The sequence below is a fragment of the Cyprinus carpio genome, chromosome B7 (genome assembly GCF_018340385.1).
Source record: "Cyprinus carpio isolate SPL01 chromosome B7, ASM1834038v1, whole genome shotgun sequence".
In the NCBI taxonomy this organism is placed as follows: Eukaryota; Metazoa; Chordata; class Actinopteri; order Cypriniformes; family Cyprinidae; genus Cyprinus; species Cyprinus carpio.
The window spans coordinates 31,641,038-31,666,407 of record NC_056603.1 but is presented as its reverse complement, the minus strand read 5'-3'; the positions used below and the strand labels follow the sequence as shown (position 1 = coordinate 31,666,407).

The 25,370-nt window shown below is 36.9% G+C and overlaps 1 protein-coding gene across 3 annotated transcripts in view; it reads left to right on the top strand.

Moving 5' to 3' along the window:
* The window catches only part of adam19a (ADAM metallopeptidase domain 19a), a 77,648-nt gene that overhangs the window by 47,286 nt on the left and 4,992 nt on the right, over positions 1-25,370 (top strand). For all 3 annotated transcript variants that reach the window (XM_042728338.1, XM_042728337.1, XM_042728336.1), the window contains 17 exons: positions 1,913-2,096; positions 4,643-4,708; positions 5,297-5,368; positions 5,527-5,693; positions 6,038-6,122; positions 7,727-7,869; positions 9,539-9,716; positions 11,187-11,276; positions 12,572-12,767; positions 14,905-15,013; positions 17,173-17,377; positions 17,538-17,615; positions 19,061-19,169; positions 20,283-20,424; positions 24,014-24,109; positions 24,704-24,956; positions 25,148-25,329. In XM_042728338.1, coding sequence (XP_042584272.1) covers positions 1,913-2,096; positions 4,643-4,708; positions 5,297-5,368; positions 5,527-5,693; positions 6,038-6,122; positions 7,727-7,869; positions 9,539-9,716; positions 11,187-11,276; positions 12,572-12,767; positions 14,905-15,013; positions 17,173-17,377; positions 17,538-17,615; positions 19,061-19,169; positions 20,283-20,424; positions 24,014-24,109; positions 24,704-24,956; positions 25,148-25,329 — 2,355 coding nt within the window. The remainder of the gene's footprint in view (positions 1-1,912; positions 2,097-4,642; positions 4,709-5,296; positions 5,369-5,526; positions 5,694-6,037; positions 6,123-7,726; positions 7,870-9,538; positions 9,717-11,186; positions 11,277-12,571; positions 12,768-14,904; positions 15,014-17,172; positions 17,378-17,537; positions 17,616-19,060; positions 19,170-20,282; positions 20,425-24,013; positions 24,110-24,703; positions 24,957-25,147; positions 25,330-25,370) is intronic.

The following is a 25,370-nucleotide window of genomic DNA, read 5'->3' as shown; positions in this document are numbered from 1 at the left end:
TTTAAGGGCAAAGCCCTGGAGAGTCTGTCTCTTGATATTGCCAAAGGTCTTGACTTTCTTATGAAGACAGATCAAGTCATTAAACAGCTGTTGCAAGATTTTGTAAGAGCAAACGTAATTAGCACTGTATGTTTTCATATGGCTTTTCTCAAGGCTGGGTTTCTTTACCCTCAGCTCATTGGAGGTCATATGCTGATGTGTGCCACTGTCTGCAGAGGCATCAGTCCATTTAAAAAATTGACAGTAATGTAGTTGATTGATTTAAATATTTATTGTATTATTTATTATTTCATGAATATCATTACATTTATGCCAAGGCAAATTAAATCACATCCAAATTTGCCCCCAGTTTTAGTGTCAGGAACTATTATAAAGCCATACCCTGAGTCATTTCTGCTTGCCTGTTGTCAACTTGCGGAAAATGACAATCCTCATTTTGAAGATAATAGTTAGATGCCCTGGGACGTAAACAAATGGTTTTGTGACTAAATGGATTTGGAACAGTTGTGAAAAATTTGAAGACAAAACATATTTCCAATGACCATAAATCACTTTTGTAAACCAGAATAAAACAAATTAATAATAAGACAAATTAAAACAAATTCAGCAGTGGAATTACTGTGAAACAGTAGTTTATTTAATCTCTTTACATTTAGTAAAACTTTTGAAACATTCTGTTTATATTAGCTTACAGTACAGTACTTCTGACAGCGATGCATTGCTGACGATAAAAGCTCTTCTTCTTAATTGATAAATACACTGCCACTCAATTTTGGAGTTGTAAGATTCTATATATATATAATATAATTGTAATTTAAAATAAAAGTTTTGTATTATAATATATTTTAAAATGTAATGTATTCCTGTGATGGCAAATCAGCCATTACTCTAGTCTTTATCCTACATCCTGATCCTACAGAAATCATTCTAATATGTTGATTTGGTGTTTAAGAAACATTTTTTGTTGAAAACAGTTGTGATGCTTAATATTTTGTAAAAGCAGAGATTGGCTTTTTTTCAGGATTATCTGATAAATATATACAGTGCCCTCCATAAGTACTGGAACAGTAAAGACAAAATTGTTCGGTTTGCTGTGAAGTCAAGAATTCTGTAAATATATTTTTAAAGTCTTACCTTTGATTTGTGTTCTACATAAGTAAATCAAACTCTAAAGACCTTGTCCCAAATTCAGCCCCAAGCTGTTGAATAGTGGTCCACTGTGGAACCCACATCATTGCAGACTTGACAAAAATGCATATTGAGGACACATCGTAGGCACAAAGGGGGAGACTCAAGAACACCAATCTGAAATGACAAATAGGTCCCCCTGCAGTCTCATGGACTTTATTTTTAACATCTTTTTCAAATGTACCATTTGAAAACTTTTTACAGAGGTCAAATTTAGAGTGGTTCTGTAGAGGTGCTTTGGGAGACCTCAAATCCAGCAGTTTCTGCGGCCCTTCTGATCTCTCTCATTAGTTAATGCATAATGCCGTTAACTGTACTGAGGCTAAAAGAAGGATGAAGAGGCATTAAAATTCCACTCTGTGTGTCCATATATGTTTGTAAAAGAAAGATCAACTGAAAATGAACTCATAGATATGCTCATAGATATCTCTTTAACTGGCATTCTTTAATATCACTAGTAAGGGCAAAACCTTACTAAAACAAATTCTGCCATCATTTAATCACCCTCATGTTGCTCAAAACCCGTATGACTTTCTGGGGTTTTTTGTCCATACAATAAAAGTTAATGGGGTCCAAGGTTATTTGGGATCCAAAATATCTTTATTTATTAAGAAATAAAGTCAAACAGCTTTGGAACCACATGAAGGTGAGTAAATGTTTGACAGTTGACAGAAGTTTAACAAGAGAGCGTTTGAGCTGACATTACTCTGATTTCCTTCTGCAGAGGTTTGATTGTCTTGAACTCAAATGATACATACTACCTGGAGCCAATCGGAGGCCAGGAAGTTCTCCATCACACCTTCTATCGCACTGAAGACCTGCCGGTCAAAACCGGCACCTGTGGACACAGCCATCAGACTGGACACATCAGCCTGTTCAGTGGTCATCTTAAACCTTTGCATCAAAGGGTCAGTCAGAAATTCAATCAGTTTGATCTATGATGTGTCCCATGTCATCATTTGTGACCCTGGACCACAAAACCAGTCATAAGTAGCATGGGTATATTTGTAGAAATAGCTAAAAATACATTGTATTGGTCAGAATTATTTAATTTTCTTTTATACCAAAAATCATTAGGATATTAAGTAAAGATCATGTTCCATGAAGATATTTAGTAGATTTCCTGATTCCTACCATAAATATATTAAAACTTCATTTTTGATAAGTAATATGCATTGCTAAAAACTTAAAGGGATACTCCACCCAAAAATGAAAATTTTGTCATTAATCACTTACCCCCATGTCGTTCCAAACCTGTAAAAGCTCCGTTCGTCTTTGGAACACAATTTAAGATATTTTGGATGAAAACCGTGAGGCCTGTGACTGTCCCATAGACTGCCAGACACAGAGGAGACTGTTGACAAAGGAATTGTTGTATAAAGTCGTTATTTTTGTTTTCTTCGCTTACAAAAAGTGTTCCCGTCGCTTCATATAACCCAGATTGCACGTCTGACGACAGATAGAGTATTCTGATGATGACTTTCATACCTTTTATGGACCTTGATAGTGTATTTTACTTGGCAGTCTATGGGACAGTCACAGGCCTCCTGGTTTTCATCCAAAATATCTTAAATTCTGCTAAGAAAACGAAGCTTTTATGGGTTTGAAACGACAAGTGGGTAAGTGATTAATGACAAAATTTCCATTTTGGGGTGGCGTATCCCTTTAATTTGGACAGCTTTAAAGGCAATTTTCTAAGTATTTAGATTAGATTTTTTTGCAGCCTCAAATTCCAGATTCTCAAATAGTTGTATCTCGGCCAAATATTGTCCTATCATCAATGGAAAGCTTATTTATTTAGATTTCAAATGATGTATAAATGTCAATTTAAAAAAAATTGACCCTTATGACTGGTTTTGTGGTCCAGGATCACATTTAATAGCTGATAAAATGAAGAGACTTGGTAATAAATGTTGATGTTTACAATATATTTCACCGAAGTAGATGTCATGCAAAAGTGTATTTAATTTGTCCTTTCCACAGGTGACAAAAAGTCTCATTTTGTAAAGCAGCTCTCGCTAGATTGTAAGCATAATAGTCATTAGGGAAACAACAGTCAGTCATTACCATCATTATTCAGGGTGTAACGTCTCTATTTCTGATCTCATACTGTAAGTGGGTTGTGTGTGATGTCAGAGAAGATTTCTCTCTTACAATAGCAAGGATGTTCTGTTCCCTCCGATCTATAATAACTACTGTAGATAGGCCACTCACGAAAGAGAACATTGCAGTCTGATGCAATGCTGTTGTGTTGCATTGTGCGTCAGTAATTTCATTTGTTCCCATAATGCGCTGCAGAAAGAAAAGTGTGTTTTGGCTCATTACTGTACAGAAATAAAGCCATCTTAAGCCCAGGTTAAGTGTTTAGACTGATGAAGTGCATAATGTGGGCTTATTATAAAACTCTTGAGGATCATTAGCAGGAGTTGGGAGCCCTCCTACTGCTATTGTTCTGCTTGCACTTGCTTTCTCATTAAAGCCAGGCAGTAGAGACTTCTAACTGGCCTGCTGTTTACAAATGAGAATTAGAGGGTCCATAAATTAATAAACAGTGTGGACTAATGTGCTCGCTCCTCAGTGATGATGTATTCCTGATACAACTGGATTACAAAGTTCCTGAATCTTGAAGTTCATGTATACTGTGTGTCCCTGTGTAGCTTTAAGTCTTTAATTACCAGAGATCCCATGTGTACAGAATCATATCGACACTACTTTAGGAATTTCACTTTGTCGAATGACTCAACTTGTTTCTCCTTTAATTAGCTCATGTGTCCTCCAAAATAAAAGACCAAGTCCATGGCATTTTATTTCCAACAGAATGATTAAATTTCCAAAGATTTCCAACCCTATAGTACAAACGAGTTCCTGACGAGACTCATTTTGGAATACAGAGCTCCGATTTTTATTGCTTATGAACACTTATCAACTTGCACTTTTATTTTCCACTGGTTGCCAAGGAATGTGACTTATATGCATGTTTTGTTCTTCCACTTATTTTACTGTTTCACTCACATTTTTTTACTGTTTGATTACTGTAAAGTGCTTGCTGTCACTTTGTGACGACTGAATACTTTCGTGATTACTGTGTCAATGCGTTCTTTCAAATGAACTAGACCCATCAATTAAAATGCAAATAAAACTGAGCATGAAGAACCGCAGTGATGGCAAGCAGTGAAAATTAAACACATTGCTAAAATAAAGTTTTGTAGATTTTGTAGTCAGTTTGAAAAACCTTTTTTGCACATAAACAACAATTAGAATTTACATTAAATTCATTTTATAGTAAATTCAAAATGTGTGATTGAATACAGTTGTCATTTAATTTCTTGTTAAATAGTTGCAGACATTTATTGTACGTATGTAAAAGAGACAAATACAGAAATCCTGCCCTCCAGCAATTAACGTTTCATTTTGCTTGCCGTTTGTTTGTTTCTGTATTTATCCCCACCCCTAGGTTAGACGAAATGCCTGGGGAACTACAAAGTACATGGAACTGTATATAGTAGCTGACAACACACTGGTAAGCTGATGATGCCTGTGTCATGCTCACTTCCACTAATTAGACACTTCCACACAGTGAAGTTCACCACAGGAATTAAGGCTGTTAAGCTTCAAATACAGGCCGAGTTATATAAACTGTATTTTAGAACCGGTACTTTAAGCCTAATCTTACTTTCTCGTTCAAATGTGGCCACTGAGCAGTTGCTGCTTAAATATAGAGCTTCGGAAGAGTCATTTTGCTCTCTCCCTCTCTTTTCTATCACTCCCATTGCCGATATCTTACATGTATGAGGAGTTATCGAGAAGTTATCAGTGAATTTAATAGTTTAATTTTAAGTCCTCGGGTTTGAGGGATGCATTACGTGAGAGGCATGCAGACGATCTTTCAGTGTTACATTCTGTTGAGTTTTCTGATTGAGTTCTTTCATACATTTACATCAAATCTGTATAATATCCACCAAAAGCCGAAATAGGCAGAAGGTTATGTAAGATTTCATTATGGGTGGATTTAGTTAATCGAATTTTTGCATTTTCTCAAGTAGGGTCTATGCATTTGTATGTTCGTCTTGATCTAATTGCCTCTTGGCGTTTCTTCATGTCTCTACAGTACAGAAAGCAAAACAAGGACCTTGACAAAACTAAAATGAGGATAATGGAAATTGCAAATTATGTAGATAAGGTATGTCAAGCCTGGGTGAATTTCTTTGGTTCAAAGGTTTTGTTGACTGTTTAGATTTGTTCTCTGAATGCAGAATTCCTGGATGTCTGTATTATAATTATATTTAATACAATAAATCCCTTTGCAATGATCCTAATTGTTTGTTTTGGTCTGATCAGTTCTACAGAGAACTGAACATCCGCGTACCTCTGATTGGTCTAGAGGTTTGGACTGAACATGATCAGTGCATCATCAATGAGGAGCCAAATTCGACTCTTTGGTCCTTCCTACAGTGGAGACAGAAACTCAAATCCCGCAAGAAACATGACAATGCACAACTACTCACGTTAGTCACAATACACACCCACCTTCTGCACATATAGAACAAGACTGTCCTGTTACTGTACGTATTCTTAATGATGCTGGATCATCATAAGTTTAAAAAAAAAAAGATTAGTTACACTTTTTGTTTTATTTAAAGGGATATTTCACCCAAAAACTGAAAATCTTACATCGTTTACTCACCTTCTAGTTAATCCAAAATTGTATGAAAAAAACAAAACACATAAATGATGAATAATGATAGCAGAAATTTCATTTTTGTCCGAACTATCCCTTTAAAGGGATAAAGAATGGCTCATACATTTTTATTGATATCATAGCTATAAGTATATATTATTTTCCTTGCAGTGGTGTGATTTTCAAGGGCACCACCATTGGCATGGCTCCGCTGGAGGGCATGTGCAGTCACGAGAACTCGGGCGGCATCAATGTGGTAAGAAAGCATACAGACTTGTATCTGGAATAGTCTGTAAACAGTGTGTGTTTGTGTACAGCTATGCAGGGATTTGATAAAGTGATCAATAGCTCCCACACACCTGATTAGCCTTTTATTGGTTCTATTACTTTGTGGCAGGGGAAGATCACTTTGCAGCATACTAATGAGTGGTGAAGCATTTCTTCTGGATATTACACATGGATGGGGTCATTTTACATTACATCAATTTAACTGGCTTAGCCCTACTGAGATCAGTGTGGTACAGGGAAAACGTTTTTTATGCATGTCAACAATGATTACATTGGTAGAAGTACTACCATAACTTATTATGAGTGTGAATTTGTTTAGTATGTGCTGTGTGACTGGAACTGCAGTCGACAGCTATTTATCAAGATATTGAGATATTTATAAGTTTTGTTGTTGTTGTTTGTTTGTTATAAATCATCTAGGGTTGAAAATAGCGATATTGTGTGCTTGTAAATTGATTTTGGTGAGAAGGAAAATTTTTATTTTATATATATATTTTTATAATTTAATTTTATTCAGATTTATGACAATCTTAGATGATGAAAATTATATAACATATTATTTAAATTATATTTAAATAAAATATAATGAGTGTTACACAGGGACTAAAAGTAATGTAATTTTACCATTTTCCTTTTGAGTATGTTAACCAATCACAGTAACCATAAATTTACAATAAAATTACACATAATGTTAACATTCATATTTTGTATTTTTTAAATAAAGTTAACCAATAACAGTTTACTGTAGCATTTATTTATTTATTTTTAATTGTATTCTTTTTTTTTTTTTGGACATAATACAAACATTTTTACAGTTGGTGAATATAGACTCACTGTTGGAAGTGTGGTCTCGTCCTGGTCTATGGTTTGAGAAAGCATTCCCTATCATAAACAGGCTCCTTCAAATTCCTCAAATGCTTTAGAACCAGTGTATGACAAGGACAATGTGGTTCCTAGGGAGAAATTTAGGAGATAGAAAATCCATAAAGAGAAATCATTTGTAATACAACTTCATGTCATATTTCAACATTTTTGTTATGGTGGAGATATTATCAGTGCCGCCTGTAAAAATCAACACTGCATGCCCTTTGCAGAGATATCCGTTTGTGCTCCTTTCTCTGGAAATATGTGAGTGTGTGCGCTTTTATGTTTTTGTCATGGTATGAAGATAAAAGAAAGGCCATTCTGTTTGCCCCAGCCAAGGTACTTAAATTACCACCTGCAGGTCAAAAAAACAACATCCTCTACAATTTATGGCTTCATTGTAACATAACAAAGATGCCTTTGGAGATCAGAGATGTCCTCTGGGCTCCTACTGCCATTTACTTACCATAGTGTTGGAACCGTGGCAATATGGCAAACCAACGACAGAAGCCTGTGGGCTACAAATAGCCTTTATGTCCAATTTAAAGCATAAAATGTAAGTAATTTATTGCATGGCAGTGAGAGCGGCAAATACTCTAATCCTGTATATTGAATTCATCATTTTAGACAGACTCTAAAAGCAGTGCTTCTGTTTCATTTATTGTGTTGTTTGTTATGGCTGGTAGATTAAATGATCTTCTCTTCCAGGACCACTCTGAATTGCCCATTGGGGCGGCTGCCACCATGGCACATGAGATTGGCCATAACTTTGGCATGGGCCATGACCATGAGGGCTGTTGTGTGGAGGCCACTGCAGATCAGGGTGGATGTGTCATGGCGGCAGCTACAGGGTAAAGACTTCTACATTTGCATTGCATTGATGCCTTTAGCAGAGGCTTCCTTTTATTTATAACCAACAATGCAAAACATAAATCAAGGAAATTACAAAAGCATGCTAATTACGCAAAGAACCCTGGAGCACTTGCAAATCATTTTAACTTCTAATTTTGTCACTATTAAACTAATATATAGACAGGATGCTACTGTACAAGTACATACTTAGTTGCTAATGATACGTCCCAAAGGATTAGTCAAGCGTTTTAGTCTCCACTTCAGATCGTACGCCTACAGATCATTCACTGACCATCTGATGTGCACTACCATTCAAATGTTTGGGGTCAGTAAGATTGTTTTATTTTTTCTTGAATGAAATTAGTACTTTTATTCAGCAAGGACACATTATAATTCATCAAAAGTTACAGTAAAGACATTTAAAATGTTTCAAAATATTTATTTTTTAATTAAATGCAATTCTTTTGACCTAAATTAATGCTGAAACAAATATATCAGTTTCCACAAAAATATTAAGCATCACAACTGTTTTCAACACTGATAATAATAAGTTTCTTCAGAACCAAATGAGCATATTAAAATTATTTCTGAAGGATCATGTTACACTGAAGACAGCTTTGCAATAAAATATAAAAATATATACTGAAATAGAAAACTAAATATTTGTACTGTATTTTTATCAAATAATTGCACACTATTGTATATTACACACAAAACTGCCTTAAGCTGGCTGAAATCACCAGTTGAAATCTAGCTTGTAGAAAATCTTCTAGGAAAAAATTGTTTGTGTGATACCTGAGAAGGTGGCAAGTAAAAAAAGATACCATGAATATCCTGTGCATCAATTTTGATATGGTGCCATGATGGTATTGCATGGTAGTCTCAGGAGCAAATATCACATGTATATATATAAAAATTCTCTTGAAGAGAGAAGCATGTCACAGAGACACACTCAGATCCATTCTGAGAACACTGATTTACGGACAGAAGGGGAAACATGATGTGTCAGATGTTGTCAGCACACCAGTAGTGCCTTGCCGTTTGGTAAAAAGGTTCTGAGAGATCTGGTATAAATGGAGAACAGCAGGGTGCCCAACACTGAGCCCTGTGGAACCTCAGTGTTAAGGGTGCAGCAGTTTTTCAGCTAACTGGGTAAGAACTAAGTAAGACATAAACCAGAAAAAAAGCCAGAAAGAACTTTTTCTGGATAAAAATACAGCTGCTAGCATGAGATCAAAAGTGGCTGACATAAGCACATCATTTATGGCAAGGATAGTAGTTTTAGTAGAGTGAATTGGTTTGAAGCTTAATTGAAATAAAGTGGGTCAAGTGACCTCTTGCTTCTGGTACAGTAGAGGAAAGGTAATAAAGAAGTTCAGAAGAGATCACTTGGTATAGAGAGGAGGAAAGTGTTTTTTACTTGTGAAAAACAGTTTGGGAAACTTCACTACTCTTTTCATTTTAAATTAAGACCTTATTTTCATGATAATCATGTTACTGGATTCATTATAAACCGATGTTCAGCTGCATCTGCCTCAGTGTCTATGGCTAGCTGTTGTTGTTTAACAAATTGTAAGTTTTCCATCTTATTTCTACTAGTGCCTCTTTTGTTTTCAATCATTTTGATGCATAAAAATGACATATATCCCTTTCTAAAATGGTCTACAGGCACCCCTTTCCAAAAGTTTTCAGCCGCTGTAGCAAAAAAGACTTGGACAACTACTTCCAGAAGGGAGGAGGAATGTGCCTGTTCAACATGCCCAACATGAAGGATCTGGTCGGTGGCAAGAGGTGTGGAAACGGCTTTGTAGAGGAAGGGGAGGAGTGTGACTGTGGAGAACCAGAGGTGATTTGTGCCTAAATTAATTATTGAATGGAATTATTTATTGATTTAGAGAATATTGAATCAGACCAATCATGAATTAGTCATTTTTCTGAGAACAGTGGTGGGTATGAAATACATGTAATAAATAAAAATTTGATAGTTAATATGGATTGCCATTGATTATGCCTCATTTTTATGCGTTTGTTATTCATTCATGGAATACTTGATATATTTATGCAATGTATTTTTTTATTATTATTATTACTGTGAAGAGCTTTGCCTAACCAGCAAAAAGTTTTGTTTTTGTCACATGGGAGGTCCAAACACTAATGTTAGAACATAAATAGTTGAACTACAGCAGAAAAATTGTGCTGTAACAAGGCATGACAGATGAAAGCGTATACATTTTTATGTTTGCTTGCATGCCTGTATGTGTGTAGAGAGAGAGAGAAAGAGGAGCATCCCACCTTGCTGCAAATCCGTGTTTGACAGGCTGTCAGTGCGCATATAATGGCTGGGTGATTTGCCATCTGGTGCAGGTAGACTGAAGTAGTGTCTGTAACTCCTAGTCAATACATAAACACCTGGACAACTGTTCTGGATTTTACCTGCAGCCAATACCATATTCAATGAAACAATACCTCAACTATCACCTGACAGAAAAAGCTAGGTTGCGGCACTGAACTGAGCTGTTATCATACACTTTTGTTCTAACCTTTAATCCAAACCATTATCTGCCGGCCCTCTTTACTTCCATGAATACACAAAAATAGATTTGACAGTGTAAGCCTGTCATGTACGCATGTCTTTTTTCATTATAGTCACTGAATCACACCATTTATTTATTTCTAGTGCAATAATCATAGCTGTCAGTAGCACTTGATGCTCTGAAACCATATCAAGCAGAATAGAGGTTGCCATGTGTGTTTATGTGAGACCGAGAGAGACTGTGTGTGTCTGTGTGTGTATGACAGAGCGTATATGTGTGTCGTGGCTGTTTCCTCCTCATTAAACACCCTAAAACACCACACACACACTTCCTCCCCTTCCCTTATTCATTTTCAGCTGTACGGTATAATTATTGGCCGTCAGACGCCTCCACGCTGTATATATCAGTGTCATACATGTCAAACATTTTTATATGCATATAACGTCCTGTGCAATTTCTCTTCTCGATTTATTATTTTCCACATTATAATCATAGTGTGCAAACAGACACTGTGAGTGTGTGTATACAGTACATACATTATATATATATATATATATATATATATATATATATATATATATATATATATATATACTGTATTTATTGTGTTTTCACAACTTGCTCTAAAAGTGGCTGGCAATGTAAGTTGAGGCCCATATGTTGATTTGCTTTGGTAGCCTTTATCTGAAGTACCTTATTTGTGTGTTTGTGTGTGTGTGTGTGTGTGTGTGTGTGTGTGTGTGTGTGTGTGTGTGTGTGTGTGTGTTTTCTGTCTCCCGCAGGAGTGCACCAATGATTGCTGCCACCCCAGCAATTGCACTTTGAAGGTGGATGCACAGTGTGCCCACGGGGTCTGCTGTGAGGACTGCAAGGTGCCTAACTATTTATCTGTCTATTTATCTATTTATTTATTTATATCTCTCCCACTGCTTCCCTCTCTCACTCTGTTCTGACTCTCACTTAGAATGTTTCATACAAGTGGTCAAGGCTTAGAGAGTTAGCCTGTCCCTGTTAACCCCTGCTGGTAGGAGTCATAACACCACCTGGCCGCAAAAAGCATCTTTCCCTATTGAAACCATTGCAAATTAGCTGTGTATTCTGAAGAAATTGCATTTTTGTAATGAACATATTTCATTTTATTACAGTAGATATTTTACTAATTATTCACTTACATGAACAAAGATGAATAAATACCGTAACAAATATATTACTCATTGTTAATTAGTGTTAGTTAATGCATTAACTAATGCTATCTAACATGACCTTATTGTAAAGTGTATGTAAAGAATTGACGACGGGCCGCTGAATTATTAGAAAAATAATTATTTTTCTATCAGGCGTGCATTATTTTTCTAATAATTCAACGACCCGTCATCAATTATTCTGCTTATACTACAGTTACCACACCTCAAGACATCGATCAGATGATATATTTAAAGGGTTTTGAATCGCTAGTAGGATTAGGATTATTTCTTCCGCATCTCATCCAATGCCTTTTTTGCTAGTTCCAAAACGTCATTTTAAAGATGGTAATGGAGGCTTAAGCGTTCTAATGCAGTTATTAATGAAGTTATTTGAAAGCGAGCGAGAGAGACAGAGACACAAAAAAAAAAAAAAAAAAAAAAACTAGAGCAAATTAGGCTACCTCTGTGCACCACCCAACAGCATCCCTCAACAGTGTTCTGCAGCAGCGTCTCTAAATAGCGCTGTTATTACCTTGCTAGTGAGAAATGTCATGTGTATTTATTTGGAAAATCCTCTGTCATGTTGTTGTTTTTGTTAGCTCGGTGTGCTGTATAGGTACTGTATGCTAATTTCCATTATTACAGTTAACTATGTGAAGTGATATGGAATTGTAATGCAGTCAAGAGAGCTGCCTGGAACTACGTTCGCCGTGCGTTTCCCTGAAAATAATTGCACACCTCAGAACATTCGTCAGCCAATCAGATTCAAGCATTCAACGGCCCATAGTATAAATTTATTTATTTTATGTGTTGCTCAAAATAGTGAAGGCCTTGTCTGTGTATCTACTGTACATTTTAGAGAAGTACCAGGTGTCACAATATCCACTGTCATATCCACTGTTTCTCTGTAGTTTGCCCACCATCTGCTCTCTTTTTCTTTCATCAAAGTCCTCCAGTCTCCTTACCGTGCCCTCTGCCCACAGCTGAAGCAGGCCGGCACCATGTGCCGAGGAGCAGCCGGTGCTTGTGATCTACCGGAATACTGCACGGGAGGTTCTCCCTACTGCCCCTCTAATGTTTACCTCCTGGATGGGTCATTGTGTCAGCATGGCCGTGCCTACTGCTATAATGGCATGTGTCTGACCCATGAACAGCAGTGCCTGCAGCTGTGGGGTTATGGTAAGATGTGTGCTGTCTGGCTGTGTCTTTAGTTTGCAGGGAAGTTACATTTGTAGGATGCAGTTCAGAGGTTATTGTGTTACTATGATAAGTTATTTTATTTAGCAAGAATACATTAAATTGATCAAAAGTGACAGTGAAGACATTTAAAATGTTTGGAAGATTTCTATTTCAAATAAATGTCTTTTGAACAGCTTTCTATTTATCACAGAATCCTGAAAAAATATAAAGCAACACAACTGTTTTAAAGGGGTCAAATGATGTTGCCAAAAATAATTTATTTTGTTTAAGGTGTAAGGTTAAAAAAACACATTATTTTCCACATACTGTACATAATTTTTTCTCCTCTATGCCCTGCCTTTCTGAAACGCATTGTATTTTACAAAGCTTGTGATTGGCCGAATGCCTCAAGCGTGTGACGGAAATGTTACGCCCCTAGTCATACTGTGATGCATGTCCCGGATATAACACCGTGAGAAAAGACAAAAACAATAAAAGCCATTACAAACGAGCCATTTGTTGCATCCAATGTGGACATAATTACGGATTATAATGACTTATACTGTCTTTTTATGCGTTGCGTTGCATCGCGCTGCGTAAACATAAAACCATGTCTGCATTTGTGATCGGAGAAACGACAAACAACAATCACTGCTTTACACCAGCGGTTCTCAGTTCCAGTCCTCTCACCCCCCAGCTCTGCATATTTAGCACGTCTCTTTGTTAACACACCTGATTCAGATAATCAGCTCGTTAGAAGTGAGCTCCGTGCATGAACTGTGTTCCCATTGACATGGTCCCTAAACAGTGTTCATTGCTCCCTACTCCCTGAGCAGGGGAAATCTGTTGAAGTTTACCTCACTGTGGAACATTCATTCACAGATTTGCGTCTGACCAACGTCTTGACACACTGACAAGTGTGACATCATATACCTCTGTAAATAAATACAATTTTAATTCAAGTCTCACACACTTCAATGCACTTTAAATGGAACTTATACGTTTGCCTCGAACTGGAATCATTGCGGAATATTTTGTGATGACTTTAGTCTTTGCAACTTTACAGATCTTCTTTATGCACCAAGGGCTTGTAACACTCCAAAGAGAAAGGAAAACTTGAAATCGCATCATATGACCCCTTTAACATTGATAATAATAACAAATGTTTCTTAAGCACCAAATCAACATATGAATGATTTGAGAATTATTTCTGAAGGATCATGTGACACTGAAGATTGGAGAAATGACTGCTGAAAATTCAGCTTTGTTATCACATGAATAAATTACATTTTAAATATATTAAAATAGAAAATAGTTTTACAATTATTGTGTTTCTGTATTTTTGATCAAATAAATGCAGCACAAGAGACTTATTTCAATAACATGAAAAAATATTTTGAACAATAGTACTGTATATCTGCATGTACTATATTACATGCTGCATTACCTATATTAAGTTCATCATATACCATTGTAATTACATTGTATTCCAAGCTAATTTAAAGAATATGTTTTTTTTTTTTTGTATGTGTGTATGGTACTATCATGGTACCATGTTAAAAAACATGGTAATATTATGGTACTTCTTTGCTATTTGACCCTTTCAGTGTTTAGTCAGCACTAATGATCAAATACTTGATGTGGATTATGTAGTGAGAGCTCATGGCATTTGGCTGTACACCTCCAGTGTGTTCTGGGCTCATGTCCAGTCAGGCTCTTTGGCTGTCAAACAGACACAGATCACAGCAGATGTACTTTGTCATTTGAGGGGTGAGGGGGTGTTGACATGTTTGATGTTCACTATGTGTAAGAGATATTATCATAATCACTAATTTTAATTGAGCATCTAATGTTTCACTGGACTGGATTTTTTAAATCAATGGATTATTTCTAACATGGCATGTTCTAATAAAATAAAATTTAGGTATAATGTATTATAAACACATTTTAAAAACATTTAGTCACTTAAAACCAACACTACAGCTTCAATTTAATAAAATTATCTCTAGCCAAATATTAGCTGGTGGCGTGAAGCCAGCAGATCCATGTTCACACTTTGAGTCTGTTTGAGCCCCCAACTGTAATTGACATTTCTCAGAGGTAATGTAGGTTTAACTGAATAACTAAATTTGTCCAGGTGCGCAGCCGGCACATGACGCCTGTTTTCAGGATGTGAACGCAGCAGGGAATGCCTTTGGAAACTGTGGCAAGGACAGTCATGGAAACTACGTAAAGTGTGAGAAAATGTAAGGTGGTATTTTGTTATTTCAACCAGCCATATAAGCAATAGTATGTGGTCTCTGTCAAAGAATTTGCTGACCTGAAGTGAAATCTGAAATTTCTGCAATTAGCAATTTGGTCTTGGATTTCTTTAAAACTGTTACAGCACCTATTATGTCCATTTTTAGAAGATGTACAATAAGTCTCTGATGTCCCCAGAGTGTGTATTTTTTGTGTGTTTGCAAATGAGCTGGTGCTTCCGCCACCCTTTTCAGAAGAAGGCGGTGCTTCAAGAGCTCATGCTCCGGCATACCAGTGTTACGGTTTAACTGATGGTGACTGTTACCTAGGGCTGTCGCGGTGAAGTAATTTCCCTTGCGGTAATTTTGAGTGGCTCAATAGCGCAGTATGCAAGGTCATATTCAGAAACCAATGAAACCGAAACCACATAGCGTTGAATCAGGAAGTGAAGTAAATAGAAAAGATTGACAAAATAACAATCCACATAACAGAACATAAACCTGACAATAAGATCGTTAGGCGATTATTAGGCTATATGTATAACAGTTCGTTCTGATCCTCGAATCTGACTGGACAAGAGACTTTCTATTGATATTTCCACCTGTGCGTCCTAGACGGGCTGTCGGTCAGTCTTTAAACCGTTCATTCAGTTAACTTACACGTTCAAAAACGCGATTCAATCAAAGAGAGACGTGATGAAACACGCCGTTGAAATCATTTTAACTTTGAGCGCCACGTTAGAAGGCTCAGCTGACCAGCAATGCGTCGATGCTAAGACAAGAGATTTGGCTTTCCTTGGACATGACAACCTATTTTCACAAATATATATGACTCGCAAGTAATCGCACACGCTCAGTTGATCTCTATCTCATTCGTTGTCTGTTAAGGCTTGTTTAGTGCAAATCTATGGAGCCTCTGTACAAATCAGAATGGTATACACATTATGTTATCATTACTAACTTGTTCAGTACACATGCACTAAGTGTAAAAAGAGAAGGGGATAACCCTATGAAAAAAGAAAACACGCAAAAATTGCGGTTGCTGTTGTTGTTGCATTCCTCTGTGGTTTGTTCGTCAATAGCGCGATATTGCAGTTATAGCGACGGCCCTACTGTTACCGACAATTACACATTACTTCCAAATGCAACTTTTAACTACCACATTCTTATTTGTGATCATTCTGGTAGCACGTGAAGGCAGCATCAGTGAAAACAGGCAGAAACAATGGTAGCTTTAGCAACATTAGCCTTACAGACAAACAAACAAACAAAATATGACACGTGATGCTTACTTTGTCTGGACATTTGAGCAAAAAGCATTGGTATCGATCCCTCTTTCAGAAACAACCTTTGCACATCTCCAGCCCTGACCTGACCCTCGTTTGTGAGGCAGTCTGGTGTAAAATGATTAGCATAAACATATAGAGCTTTTTCATTTTTCCCCAGGACATTACCTTTGAAAATTAAATGTAACCACTGTGTCCTCAGCGGTCTATGGAGACTACTATCTTCGTTGGTGCATCCCGAAACACAACACTTGTAATGCCTCTTTGGCACTGACATTGTATCTCCAGCTATAGCAATAAAACAGAAATGGTGGACTGCTGCTTCTCACTCAGGGCAGTGTCTATGCTAATAGGACAGAGAGCGTCACAAACGGGCGGGACTTTCCCCATGTATGGAAATCTGGAACCGCTTGTTTGAAGATACCATTAATGATTTATTTTTACAATAAGCGGCCACACAACTGAATTTTTACCATTATAGGCTGGTTGTTTTCACACACTGCGGCCACACAACTGTGTTCAAACACCTTATAAAAGTGATTTTTGCATTCTATGGCACCTTTAAAAAGAACAAACTAATACAATATAAAGAACAAGCCAATATATTGAAAAATAAGAAAATGAACAAACTAGTTCAAAGAAGTTTATAAGGACAGCACTGCAGACTCAGTACTTTTTCAAACTTTTCCAAAGTTAGATTATTTTTTTCTGCTTATTCATCATTCTCAAAACAAATATGATTTTTAGATGATATTTTTTTTCATCATATTTTTATTTAATTTGCTTTCTTCATAGATGTATTTATGCTAAATGGCTGTGAGCAATGATGACTAGTGATCCCTCATGACTTTCCATCTCTCATATCAAATATCCCAACAGTGATGCCAAATGTGGTAAGATACAGTGCCACAGTGCTGCCAAGAAACCAAAGGGCACCAATGCTGTGTCCATAGACACCACTATCCGCACAGACGGCATTGAGGTGAAGTGCCGGGGCACATATGTTTACAGCACCCAAGATGGGCAGGGCGATCTTCCAGACCCTGGACTGGTCATGACAGGCACCAAGTGTGGAGAGGGGAAGGCAAGTTTTTTTTTTTTTTTTTTTTTTATTTAAGATGAGATATTTATTAAACAGTATCTGTACTAATCAAGCGGAGTCTCAAAAATAAGTATCTCAATAAAAGCATGTATTTTATGTTTTGCATTGAAGAGTGATTTATTCTGTTGTTACTTGCCTTCAGGTGTGCAAAGATCGACGATGTCAAAATGCATCTTTTACTGAGTTACACACCTGCATCGCTCGTTGCCATGGGCATGGGGTAAGCAGTCATTAAAAAAAAAAACAACTGATAAACGTTAACTATATTTTTTATTATATTAACTATATTATATAATTAACTATATTATATTAATAACTATAATTTTAACTATATTATTAATTAAACTTTAACTATAGATAAGAAAACATATTGCAAAAATGTGGAACTTTTCGAATTTTGTTCATTCAGTGTCACTTGCCATATCTTTGTAATTATTTGTGAAATTTACTATCAGTACATCTTTTCAGTGTAGTGAAGTTTATTCTTAAAAAAGTGTTGCTCTTGAAATAAAAAATAAATCAAATGATATATTTATATTTAAAAAGATGTCTTAAAATTTATGCAGTTTAGCTTCATTTGCTTAGTTTGTTTTAAGGGTATTTAGATATTGTACTGGAAAAAAACTGATTAAGAAAATGAAAATTTGCTTAATATTTGGTGCTGATGATATTTGTTATTTAACATTGTCAGTGCTGCAGCTACTGCTTTTTAATGATTCATGCAAGCTCTTCTCCTAAATTAACGCTAAATAAAGGCTATGTTTTAGGATTCCTTCTCCCTTTGAGTTCATCTTTAACCCAGACTGACTCATTGTGGATTTCACACCTCTAAATCCTTTAAAACCACCCTCTGGGTCGCTCATTTCCCGACACATACCGCCTCTAATAAAAACCAACACTTTTCTTATATTAGCAGAGCTATAGCATTTGATTTGTGTATTTTCTGGTCAAATAGTCATAAACAGCCTCCAAGCCGTATAAACTCAAATTCTGTCTTTCCTAATCCCTTTGCCCTCCCTCTGTCTCTCTCTTTTGTCAGCTTTTCTTTTATTTCTTTATTTCTTGCTTATTTACCCAGTCGCTTTTCAAAAGGGCAGCCAAATACGACAGGTCTTCGAGGGGAGATTAGAGATTCAGAAACTGCCTTTTTATTATTCATTTGCATTATCATTTGATTCATATTGATTGTATGGTTAAGGCAAGTGTGGATGGAGAATAAAGTGAGTGATCGTGCTATTTGCACACAGCACATTTTCTCTCCTTTCCACTGTTCCTGTCTTGCCTCTGGGTTAGACTGAAGCGTGTAAAATATTCTGTTAAAAGAAATTCCATTAAGATGAAAGGCGGTATATTCTGTATTTGCCCTATACTCTAAAAGACGTGACGGAAAACGTTCCCTGCAATGGTAGCAATGAAAGTGAGGATAGGTAAATGGCTACATGTGATTGAAACCAAACAATTGTGAGCAGTTGTTTGTGGTGTACTTCAACCGAAAAGTCATGAGGAAAAGTGAATGCTGACAGGTTTTCCGTTCATGTCGGATGAACTATCATTTTAAGGTCAAACACTTGCAGTGCAAAAGGCGTGTTAAAGTTACACCCCAACCTTCCAGATGGAAATTCTCATCCGCACTAATTCCTGTGTGTGGTGATGTTTTGCATGCAGGTGTGTAACAGTAATGGGAACTGCCACTGTAACCGTGGGTGGGCCCCCCCCTTCTGTGAGAAACCAGGACTTGGGGGAAGTCTGGACAGTGGACCTGTGCAGTATGACAGTGAGTTCACCTTCAGCTTTCAGTGCACATGTGCCTCTGCTCTCACTTATTTCTCTCCTATTCTTTAATCCATCTTATAGATAGATTTATCTGAGATTTTATCACTCGTGTGCTCTCTCTCCCTCTTCCTCGCTTTCCCTTTCTTCCTCACACCTTTTATCAGATGTCACCTTGACCATTAATCTCTACCGTCCAGCTTTTCTTTCCAGGACTAAAGCCAGCGATATCTATGCTTGTTGAAACTTTTCAAGAGCAAATCTAAGAATTTATGATTTTAGGTAACACTTAAGATAAGGGAACACTATTCCCTATGAACTAGTTTCTTATTTGTGTGAGAATTACTAACATATTACCTGTTTATTTACTTTTAAAAGCACATATTAATGCTTTATTCTGCATGACCAGATTTTTGATCTCTTAACCTTTCTCAACCCTTCTGTACCTTACTTACTAACAATAAGCAGCATATTAGGAGTTTATTTAGGGAAAACTTGTAGTTAATAATAATAGGTGTTCCCTAATCTCAAGTGTTACCTGCATTTATTATTCACTCATTTCATTTTTGTATGACTGTATCTGCAAAACCTTTTGTTCTACATGGAATACTAGAATACTTCTTAATGCATACTGAGTATTCTGCCTAGTATTTATGTAATTTTACTGTATTTTTTGCTCAATTAAAATTAGCCTTGGTGAGCATACAGATTTAAAAAACAAAACAAACAAACAAAAAAACTCATGAAAAGAACTTAAAATTAAAAGACAGTTAATATCCCTTCCCATTCACGAGTCACACTGGAAATAGAATTTCAAGTTGTATTGGATTACGAGTGAGAGTGTCCGCTGGTTTTGTGTTGCACGTTTTAGACATGTAGTGGGTCATTCAGGCGATCTATTCATTCGCTAGATGCTGCTTTAAAGTGGTATGCTAAAGAAAAAAAGCATGGTAGTTTGCTATTCTGAACATAGCCATAGACATTATTATAGTACAGAGTAAATGCAGAGCACACAAGATCTATTATTCAGAGTGGCAGATATTTGGCAAGCACTTCTCTTTGTGTTTGCTGTTGACCCTTGTCTAACAGTCGCTGTATGTTCTATATCTGTCCTCAGGTCAGGTGGGATTGGTTGTTGGGCTGCTCTTTGCTTTTCTAGTGCTTCTCCCTGCTGTACTTATTGCCTTCTACTGCATCAAGATAAAAAGCTCCTACTATCACAAGTGGAGAACACAGAGAGAGAAGAGCAAAGCCAGCAGGTATTACTGTAGCAACACACACACACACACACACACACACACACACACACACTTACGCAGTGCCTTTACAAAGTGTTCAGACCCTTTCACTGTTTTGTTAAAAATTGTATGCATATCCATTTACACACAAACCACCACAGTTGCAATGTGAAAATGGGTTCATAGAAGTCTGAATGGATTAATAGCAGAAAGCTAAAATCTCAGACCATGTATTGAGCGCAGATGTGTCCTGTTTCTTTTGATCATCTCCAGAATTTATTTAAGTCCAATTATGCAAATTCATTTGATTGGACGTGATTTTAGAAAGGAACACCTGTATGTATTTGCAGAGCAGAGCAAAAACCTAAAAAAAAAAAAGGTTTTTGAAGTTATAAAAGGACTTTATTAGTTTATTATTGAGATTGTATCCATTAAAAAAAAAAAAAAAAAAAAAACATGTCTGGCCAGTCAAGGCTGCTAAAGGTGAAGTGGCCTTCGGTGTTGTCAGATGGAAGACATTTTGAGCCATTCATCCTAAAACTGGCTGTTTAGGGAAATTGGGTGTTTGGTTCCAGGAGGGACCCATTGAATTCATGCCGTGAGTGAGAGAATAACTGAACTGAAGTGAGCAATTTCAACCGCATTGAGAAGTACCACCTGTGGCATGCTGAGTGATTCAGCACAATATTATCTTCTTCATGCAAATTTGTGGTGTGACTGATTCCTAGAGTTTTTATTTCTTAGATTTCTAGAAATAAAAGTAACAACAGCATATTCTTTGTGTCCTCAAGCCCATCCGTCTTACTCAAGGATATTTCTCAAGGATAACAAACTGTCTCTGTCGCTGGAGCCTGTGATTTTATAGCTAATATCAACATTTTTGATGGCTTTTAACTCACAGTAGGTGAGGAAGCACACACCTTGGACACATTTAAATCCTGTTTGGCTTTGTTTGAAGCAGGACTTGAATTGCTTTCTTTAGAATGACTATTTATGTTATGCCTATAACTTATAAGTAAAAAAAAAAACATACAGTACATTACTCTACATTGATAAAAGGACATCAACCTTACATTTGACAGGAAAAGACTGTTGATAGAATATTTATATAATAAACACATTGATTTTAACCACAAAAAAAGAAGAATTTTACTTGCTGTTGACTTTGGGGTCAGTATAAATGGGCTCTTTCAAGCCAAGGTTGATGAGAAATGGGTTCCGTCCTATCACAACTGGCTGATAGAAGTCATACTTATGGGAATTTTCTTTTTAAGCAATATAGATGTCATGGCTTTTGTGAGTGGAGTACTTTTATGGAACTGCAGTACAAAATTCAGTTGGAAAACCATCCATTCCCGAGACTTTGCCAATTTTCAGCTGATTAATGCCATTATAATAGAAGCCGTATTTCTTCAGCAGATATTGGTTTCTTAGATAATGTCTTCATCGTTCCTATATCTAATATGTGAATTCCTCTGCTCAAGGAGCTGCTCATACCACTGACTTGCTAGATTATACATTTTCAAAAAACTGGTCAATCCTTCTTTGATCCATAATGCTTTTCTACTTGATTTGAATCCAAGATACCAAATCTACACTTTGAAGAGAATTTCTTTCCTTATGTGTTTCGCCATATGACATACTCTTATCTCTTAAAGACAAGAACCCCTTCTTTTCAAATACACAATTATGGATATTATCTAACCCCTTAGATAATATTAACTCAGTGACCCCCATCCCCCCCACCCCCGCCTTTTTCTATAGCTGAGTTGTTTTTAATTTTTTATTTTTTTTCAGAGACACATTTTGCTTTGTCAAATAGTTTAAAACAATTGTTTTGTGACCTGCTTTATAAAGGACTTTTATAAGAAATGATAGTAGCTGTTCTACAGAGTGCAAGAGCCCCCTGTCTTTCATCTGAGGCCCTCTAAAAATATGCAATTAGTTCAGCTGTCAGTTTCCTTTGAAATCTAATTATGTGATCTCTCTTCACATTTGCTGAAAACAGCAGCTGCTGTGAGATAACTGAGGTTACTTCACTCTGAATCCTCCCCAATCATTAAAACATTAAAAGTTAGTCAGATTAGGTACAGTATTATCCTTTCTTCTAGTCAGTGGCAAATCAGGTCGCTTTTGGCACAGAGCGATTCCCGGCACGTAGGCTGTCACATTTGAACTCTTTTAGTTCCAGTAAAATCACTTAATTAAACGCAACCTAATGCACCACAATTACTGATATACATCTGCTAACAGCAAGGTTTCCACTTAACAACTCTTGCACTTGATTTACCCAAAAATGAAGATTCTGTAGTAATTTTCTAACTCTTCTGTCACTCCAAACATGCATGACTTTCTTTTTCTTCTGTGTAACATAAAAGAAGATGTTTTAAGAAGTGGCTTTGTTTTTTGCTTATACAATAGAAATCAATAGTCACCAAAACCATTTGCTTCCCATCATTCTATAAAATATTGTATTTTATGTTCCACAAAAGAAAGAAAAAAGTCTTACAGGCTTGGAAGGGTGAGGGTGAATAAATGATATAAAAAAATAATAAAAAAAATTGGAGAACAATCCCCTTAAGGCAATTCATGTAAGACTTTAAATCCCAGAATATCTCCTGCAGCTTCAAATGGACATGCTTAAATCTGTTTTGCATCAGTGTCGGTTAGGAAAAATCTGTGTAGAATAAAAAGCCAAAAAACCACTTCCAAACCAAGTAGCGATGACGGCATATGACAGGCATGGTTGCAATTCAGAGTATTTCCCATGTATTTGGGAAAACTTATATGGGCTAACAACTAAATTAAATTTAGAAAATAATCTTTGTGCACGCTCAATATTAGACAAAAAAAATTAATAGACAAATTCTATCTTTTTTATTAAAATATCTGCACCTGATAAAGATCTGCTTGTATTCATTTTATTTGACTACTAAGCACAGCTTCAGTGATGCGTTATTCTCAGCAACAGGCTTTAGATATAGAGTGATCCTTGCAGAAAACCTGCACACAACCTCTATCAAGAGAAAAGATTCTTCATTCAGTGTCAGAATGACCTGGAGCACAAAGCCAAGATGATCCTGGATTGGCCTTGAGTGTTCCAGCTAAAATGACCCCATAGAAATACTGTCGACAAACTATTCACAACCAAGCTGACAAAGTTTGAAGGGATCTGCAAGGACAGAGGGGGGAAAAATCCAGGTGTGCAAATCACACCCAAGAAGACCTCCTGCTGTCATCACTGCCACACAGCGTGCACAGCTACACAGGGTCTGAATACTAATGCAAATAATAGATTTCTGATTTTTTCATACATACATATTAAATCACATGTTCACTTTTGTCTTTTTGGTATATTGTCAAATACAATAAATATTTCAGTCTGTACTGAACTATGATCACTCTCCGAGCGGTCTGAATGCTTTCTGATGTCACTGTATAAACAGACACACATGCTTTTAAAATGTTCATTATTCAGTCTACTTTTGAATAGCATGCTTAGTAAATTATGGTATTATTATGGTACATAGTGAAACTGAAGTCAATCTTGTGCTTTTACAAACTGATAAAAAAACACAATGATTGTCTATGTGTTTTCATATGTTTTCAGAAATGAGGGCTCTGTTGAAAAGGGGAAGAATGGCCACCTAAACCATGCTTTCCATCTGAAGGTGGTGGGACCCTCCAACAGAAGTGGTAATCCCAAGGTATGCTTTAGTCATATCAAAATACAGAGAGAACACTACGAATAACATAGTAACATACAAACCTAGCCATTACGAATTCTAACTTCCGACTGGACACTGTTCTGTTCCGGTCTCCATAGGAACCCATTCAAATAGCGCCCATCTGTTTTTAATGCAGCTTTGTGTCATCTACACACTCATTAAACTTTGAGGAGTGAGGCACTGAAAATGACGGTCATTGCGACGCTGTAAAGTGATGCCGCTACGGAGCCATGTGCTTTTTAAAAACATTTTAATAGGTTTAAAATTAGATTATCAGTTCGGTATATACACTAATTTGACTAGAAACACTGGAGACCTGAAATGCAAAGCATCCTCAGGTGTGACTCAGGTGTGAAAAACGTCTCTGTATATTTAGATTTTTCACTGGCATTCATTAGTTTTATGATCCCCATCACTTCTGTCAAGACATTAGTCCTTTGAAGGGCTTTTTTTCAGTTAGATATCTATACTGGGGTTTGTTTAGTATGTGTTTAGTTTGACTTAATGTGTACTTGAAATTTCCAGTCATGTAGCATCACCAATATCCCATCCCTTTCCTTTTTTTCCCTCTCGCTACCTCACACCAGCAAAGAGGTGCTTCCTCTGAGGCCAAACCCAGCTTCCAACGGTACTCAGCCTGTCAATATCGTCCGTCCCCTCCGACCAGCTCCATCGCCATCACTGAGCAACATCGAAGGACCTCGACCTCCTCCACCTATCAGCAAAACGCCCAACTCACCCAGCACACCCAAATCTGTAGCATCACCTCAGAAACTCAGTCCTCCCAAGAAGCCTCTCCCCCTCAACCCATCACGCTCACCACTGGTGAGAATTCTGTGTACTCATATTCTTTTGGTTTAATCAAAATCACTGTGGGAGCCAAAGTAGGTCACAAGCTCATCAAATGAAATGCTGCTTGAATTACCTGTTTTAATCTGTATTGAAAGAATCTGTGAACATGCTGCCAGAAAGCCTGAACAAATTCTTATTCTCTTCTTTTTCCTGTCTTCACACAGATGGTATCAGAACAACGGACTAGACCCCCGTCCACACCCCCCCAGAGGCCTCTTCCTTTTAGCCCTGCTCGTGGAGCACAGCCCAAACCCTCTGGTGGAGGGCTCATGGTGATGACGCCCCCTTCCGTTGGCCCCAAGCCTGTTGGAAAAGTGACCGCTGTTCCCCCTTTAAAGGCATTCCGGTGAGTAAACATATAATGAGTTCCACAGAAGAGATGATATC